A 7,430-nucleotide genomic window follows, 5' to 3' on the forward strand; every position below is an offset into this window, starting at 1 on the left:
TGATCTCATTACGACCTATACGATAAGATAAAATATTATGTGTATCATTAATGAATTAATAATAATTTCTTCGTTTTTCTTTTCTTTTTTTTAAACAATCATAAATTTTCGAACAATGTATGGACACTTTGTATCTGTTATGTGATGGAAATGAAAAGAAATCATTAAATGAAAAACTGCTAATAAATTTTTGTGCGAATAATAACAAAAAAAGAATATGGAAGTTAAATTTCTCATCAAAAAGAAAAAAAAAGGTCCTAATTAGCAAAAATTATGAAAAACAATATGGAAATGAATAGGTAATTGGAAGAGTCTTTTGTTTTTTTTTTCTTTTGTGGAAAAAATTAAATATCAAAATGAATAGTCTATTAAAGGCAGTTTATAAAATAAGAAATGCAATATGAAATGTACATATACATATTATATGATAGCATTTAAAATATGCAAAAAATCATACCGTTCTAAAATTTAATGCTCAAACTTTCCATACTTCCCAAAAATAATTAATGCTATTATTTAATTAATTACAGATATTTTATGAAGGCAAATATTTGTAATCTAAGATGAACAACAATTATTTTTTTAATTATAATATCCATCCATATCCAATACCAAAATAGCTGATTCGATACCATAATGTAGTTTAGCAAATCCAGTTTTCATCATTTTTAACCAATAATTTGTTTTATTTAAATTACCCGTAACTAAAGCATTATGCCATTGCAATGCTGGATCCAAAATCTCCCCAAATAGTAAATTTCCATAATCATTATGGATACTATTACTGGTAAAGATCAAATGACGAAATTCAGCTCGTTCCGGATATATGCCCTGTTCAGCAATAAATGCTTGCTCAATATATTGCATCCGGTTATTCAACATTTCTGCTTGTTTAATACTTACCGATTCATGACCCGTATTGACAGACTAAAAAAATTTTACTCCTTTTAATAATTCAATTATCAAATTTCATTATTAAGCATATATACATATATATATATATATATATATGATGAATTCAGCAAATGAATTTCTAAATAATGCTGATCAAATAGTTTATTTACTTCCTAACTCCTTATTGTCTTATTCCAAATTGCATTCCGAAATATTGAATTTTTTTCCTCTTAAAATTTATTTTTTCCTTTTTTTTCAAATAATTATCCAAATCATAAAGAATAAAATGAAATTAAAAATGTTTTTTGCATGAATTTTATACAAAATTTTATAAAAATTCATCATTATCGTACTGTAATTTCCAAATTTAAAAAAGAAGAAAAGAAAAAGAAACGACTTTCAATAAAGCAAATTTTCAAATTGAAAATAAACATTAAAATTATGTGTACCAAATTAAATATATATGATATAGTGATACCTGAGCAATTTCCTGCATTACATTCGCAACAACCTGAAATCGTGTTAATGCTTCTCGTAAATTATTTAATATCAGGTGATATGTTTTTACACCAATGGCTTTTGGAATTCCGATATGTTCCAATTGTTGATCCATTCGATCAATAAAATCAGACAATACCAAACCATAATCGTGTAAATTAAATGGAATTATCTAAATTTAAAAATAAATTTGTCCTTCAGTTTTCTATAATTTTTTTATATTACCTCCACCTTCCACTTAATTTTTCGCATTACCTTCACCTTCCACTTAATAAAAACTTAGCACATACCATAATGGAAGAAATAATGTGACAAAGAATAATATATATCTTTATATCTAACTAACTAAACTATCCGCGATGTCTCGTCCAATTTCGAGCCATAATTGTCCCACAGCCATTAGTGCGGTATAATTTTGATCAATAAAATTATCCAATAACCAAGGAATTTCATACATTGTATGATAAAGCATATAATTATATGATGGGGCACTTTCCAGTTTCATATCAATCACTGGTATACCCAAATAAGTTATAAATCGCTAAAATTATCAAAGTTATAATTTTTGGAGCAAATTAACATAATTCCCATCTTAATATGCATGCATTTGTAATCTTCTAAACATATGTTAGTACAATACCTATTAAATTTATAATTATTATAAAGTATAAAAATATGGAAGTAATCAAATAACCTGAAAATCAGATCCAGTTCCTGGTACTGCAATGCCGGGAATTGATCGATCACCAGTAATCGGTCCTTTCGGAGCATAAAATTTCCACGAATCCAGTAATGTCAGTCGTTCTGCCTCTCGCTCCAATCTATTCGGACTTTCGATTCTATTTTGATGGAATTAAAAACATTTGAAAATTAGGATAATTGTAATTTAAATTCCAAAAACTTGAATAAAAATGATTTTATTAATGATATGTGATATATTGCTATTGATATATGATATATTTTATCATATTATTAGTGATATGTGATATATTTTATCATTTATTAATACAAATTTACTCATAATAAGAAATTGAAAAGTTATTCATAATGAAATATATAATATGCAAATCAAATTAATCGTTACACATTTATACGTGCATGTATACGTTTATTTACGCATGTATTATCCATACACGTCAATTCACACATTTATACGTGTATGTATACGTTTATTTACGCATGTATTATCCATACACGTCAATTCAACATTTATACGTGTATGTATACGTTTATTTACGCATGTATTATCCATGCATGTATTATTCACATTATATGTAACTATTTTTAAATTAATTTTTATTTTAATAATTTTGTTGCAATTTTAAGACAGAAAAGACCATAAAGCAAAAACTAATTACTTATTAAATAAATTTTAAAACAATATATAGAAATAATTACTTAGCAGCTGCGTTGACAATAACACGATAAAGCAATGGGACAGCTTTAACAGAGAGTGATGTGTCACCATTGATATTGTCAACGTTAATTACTGCAACTGCACGTTGTTGAAGTGGTTTCATAAATTCTTCTACCCATTCCGTACTTCCTTTAAAAAAAAAAAAAAATAATTGAAATATTCATTTTTACAATTTCAAAGAAGACAAATAAAAAATTTGCAATTAAATGTACAAAATATTTGACGTAAAAAAAAGGATCGATTATCGGTGAATAATTGATTACTGTAATAATCCCGTTGTAAAAGAATGAACTCGGCTTGCTTACCGATAAGTCCGAATTCTTCAGCATCCCATAAACAAAACATTATTGTACGTCGTGGACGCCATTTTATTGATTCATTCATTTTTGACAACACTCGTGCCATCTCAAGCATAGTACCTGTGGCGGAAATTGGATCAACTGTACCCTATAAAAAAAAAAAGAAAAAATTTTCCTCTCATAGGTAAACTTTTAGTTATCAACATGATGATTAAAGTAAGCATTAGTTATTAATTATCATTTTATCAACTAAGATTTAGTTATCACGCATGTTTTACGTGAAACAATTATTACTTTCATTTTTACGACATCAGTAATGATATATGTATTATTGTTTTCTACTTAATTTTCACTGTTTCCACGTAATTGAACAAAGTAAAAAGAACGAAACGTATAAATATTTCAACAATTTAAATTTTAACTAATTTTTATTAATTTCAATAATTTAACTTTTAATTATTGTTATTTTAACCAAATAATAATTATCCAAATATTTGAAAATTGAAAATATTAAGTGAAGTTTAAGATATTATAACAAATATAGATTATGAAATGTTTTCCGTCAATTTTATTTTTTCATTCATTTAGTTTTTTACCGATAATTAATTCTAATTGCTAATTATATTTAGCTTTTTTCTCTTAAGGAAAAAATATATTCATACAAGTAAAGAATGAATTTTCCACAGCAAAGGAACCCGTATCAATAAAAATATCAATTAAATTATCAACAAAAATTAGACAATAAGTTAAAAATATATGCAATTAAATACATATACTAACTTAATTAAGTATAAATATAATAAGCACCTAATAGATGTGGCAAACTTAAGAAGAAAAGTATTGTCATAGCTTTCTTTTTTTTTTCTTGATACCGATACTATAAATACTTCAATAACCTGAATAATTAATTATCGGTAGTTTTAAAAGAATAACAATACCTTAACCCATGCATCATAATGATTACTAAAGAGCACATAACGATCCGGTTCCTCGCGTCCAAACATCGTTGCTACAATATTTGTAATGATACGACGTGTACAAGCGGAATGTACGGTAATACGGAATATTGCTGATCCGGTAATACGATATGTTACGTTCATAGATCCAATCCAGCTATGAAACTAAAATTTAGTTCTAATAAGATTGCAATCATTTATTTTTTTATCACTTATCAAGCTTTTATTATAGTTTAAAATTCCTAATTGTTGAAAATGCAGAAAATTCGATGGATAAATTTGCATATACATTAAATAGTGACTGTCAAGAAACTTAAATATTAATTTAAATGTAAATGAGGAAAGAGTCAGAAATAAATCAAAAAACACACTAGACGATTAAACTGAGAAGTAAGCAAATTAGTTTATTATATTTCAAAATTAAAAATATGTCAATAATATAATTAATTAATGGAAATGATAAGAGAAGGAAATCATCACAAAACATTTAACCTTAACTTGTGGTCCACTAAGATTTTCCATTATTTTTCGAGCATCACGATAACCAATAGGCATAACCGGAATTGATGGCATTACTTGCCGTTCGCGTAAATTTTCCTCCGTTTCCGTACGATAAGTGTAGTATTTTGATGGTAACAGTGGTGTTTCCGGATCACCATCCGTTTTTAGCAATGTTCCACGTTGTGCACCTGATTCTGGTAACCAAATTTCATTTGGAAATACCTGCAATATCACATTTCATAAAATAAATCATCTTTTATTAATAGAAATTCGAAAAAGTGAATATAATTTAAAAAATTTTTGTGTTAAACCATTGAAATTTACTTTTCCTTATGAGTTAAAATGAAAAAAGATGGAAACATTCCGTAGTTGATTATATTTAAAAATCGTAAAAGTTTCAACAAAAAAAACAGAAAATTAATTAGTATTATCCACAAACTCTTCCTTTTTATTTTTCTGCAAAAAGTCTGATAAAATTAACGCTAAAAGTATAATGGAATTTATCCAATCTATATGATTCAATTAATTTGCATATTTTCTTCTTAACCTTCATATCATTTCTTCCATTTGTATAATCAAATGGATCACTGTATAAAATCATCCCAATAGCGCCATGTTTAACAGCAAGTTGCACCTTATCACCACGAAATATCCCACCATAACGACATAATGCTATTTTACCTTTCAACGAAATTTCATACTGAAATTACTCCCTCTATTATTGTGAATATATAATTTTGTATAAAATTTTAAATTTCCTTTCCATTTTATGCAAATATCTCAACGATGTTGTCAGTGAATGGATAAAATTAACCGACTACTTCTTGAGAACACTTAAATAAGTCATGCTAAATTATGTCAAGGGCGTAATTGTCGCTTGGGTTGCAATTGTTTCCTTTTTTCTACCTCCTTTTCCTTGAAACAGAAAATTGTGCATTTTGAAATATCCATGAAATTTGTTGAAAATTTTGATTTGATAGTATCATTTTTATATACTTTGATGTTTGCCTAACCTATAATAAGCCTAGCACGTAATGAACTTCTCATTAGCATGATAGTGGATCACATTTGATGACAAAACTATAATACAATAATATACAACTATAGTTCATAAATGTAAATTTTGCAAAAAATTTTTCAAAAAGTATACCGATTAATTTATAAAATATTTAGATAAAGAATCTAATATAAATATATTTAGTATTTAATCAAAAATAGTTCCAAAGAAGTCCTTATTAAATTAAACCGAAAGTTAGTATTTTAACAATTCAAAATATTAAAAATCAAAATTTATTACATATTTAAAAAACGGGAGTTTTTCCCAAACCGATATTAAATTAAACAGGCAAAAAAAAAGTGATCGTGTTAATCAATTTTTTGTAAAGAATAACTTGATTTTTGTATTTAAATTGGCTTTGAAATAATTTAATTTTGATTTAATAATTCAAAAATTTTTCGATATAAAATAAAAATGAAAAGACAGAATTCCTAAATAATTAAAATGTTTCAATTTTTGAACAATTTAATTTTTAAATAATAAGCGTTTTTTCACCTTTTTTAAAAGTATTTTAGAAAATGAATGAATAACATATAGTATGCATAAAAGTGTATGGAATAAACTAATAGTAATTAACTGAAATAAACTAATGGCAATTAATTAACTGAAATTAACGAATTCAAATAAGAATAGCTTTATTTCCTAACCTTATCTAATCGTTTATAATCATTAACAGTTCCATAATTAACATAAACTACTGATCCAGTTACTGTACCATTTTCGGAATAAGCAGCCCAATAAACCAATGCACGCGGATCTTCTTGCTGAATTAGCTAATTTTTCTTTCATCTTTTTTTTTATTCTAAATAATTTCATTGGAAAATATAAAATTTGAAATATCACCAAAGAAGATATTAGTAATTTTATGAATATTTAATGAAATTAACTTGCTTGTTCCTGTGCTTCATTTGGGCCAAGTCGTTCAGCAAGGCCATTACTAAGCTCTTGCCATTTTTCATTACCCATATGTAATTCAATTCGATTTGGCTTTTCATAATTTGGATAATTTAATAAAACATTATAACTATAAGTTTTCACATCATATCCATACCTGTGATACTGAAAATATTACAAATTAAAATATTTAAAAAATTTATAAAAAAAATCTATGGAATTTTAATTAAATTTTCATGGTATTTTTTCTCGATATTTTTTTTTTGTAAATTAAATTTATTGTGAAATAAATTGTTGTTAATTTTTGACTAAATTTCTCTATTGGAGCATCAAATTCATTTAAATTAAATAAATGATTTGCACTGCAATGAGCCATTAAATTTGCATAATTTTTAATATTTCAAAATTACAACGATTACATAAATTATAATGCTTAATAAAATTACTCGGATAATTATTACACCTTGTCAGCAATTTTTCGCATAAGTTCGGCATTTTCTTTGGTACCCGCAACATGTATTTTTTCAGACAACCATTTGATATTCCTTTTGATATTGGCAGCATTAAATTCATCCATCAATTGTTGACTAATTTGAGCTTGCTGTAATAATTATTTTTTCAATATAATTTAAACCATTTTAAATTGATTGAAAATAAAACGAAAAAAAATTTCAACCGATTTTTAATTGATTTCAACTGGAGAATTTAATGGAAATGAAAGAAATGTAGGATGAATGAACATTGCTTTTTCATAATTTGAAAAAAATTAGTTTTGTTTGTTTTTTTCTTCTTCATTTTCTTCTCAATTACTTATGCTTGTGATAATTATGTAGTACTGATTTGATAATTGTTATTCCTAAAAATGATAGTAAGTGTGAAAGATCAATTTGATAAGAGAGAGAAAAAATATAAGT

General features: G+C 25.6%; 1 protein-coding gene across 1 annotated transcript; it reads right to left on the reverse strand.

Annotated features, from left to right (window-relative positions):
* Positions 1–582: 582 nt before the first annotated feature.
* LOAG_08413 (hypothetical protein) lies at positions 583–7,093 on the reverse strand (the record flags this gene model as incomplete). Its single annotated transcript, XM_003143945.1, has 12 exons — positions 583–927; positions 1,373–1,564; positions 1,739–1,933; positions 2,087–2,231; positions 2,791–2,938; positions 3,115–3,256; positions 4,047–4,229; positions 4,557–4,787; positions 5,113–5,265; positions 6,270–6,386; positions 6,526–6,681; positions 6,980–7,093. 12 exons carry the CDS (start codon positions 7,091–7,093, stop codon positions 583–585), a joined length of 2,121 nt encoding a protein of 706 aa, XP_003143993.1.
* Between the last annotated feature and the right edge of the window lie 337 nt (positions 7,094–7,430).

This window comes from Loa loa (genome assembly GCF_000183805.2).
Source record: "Loa loa unplaced genomic scaffold supercont3.212, whole genome shotgun sequence".
NCBI lineage: Eukaryota > Metazoa > Nematoda > Chromadorea > Rhabditida > Onchocercidae > Loa > Loa loa.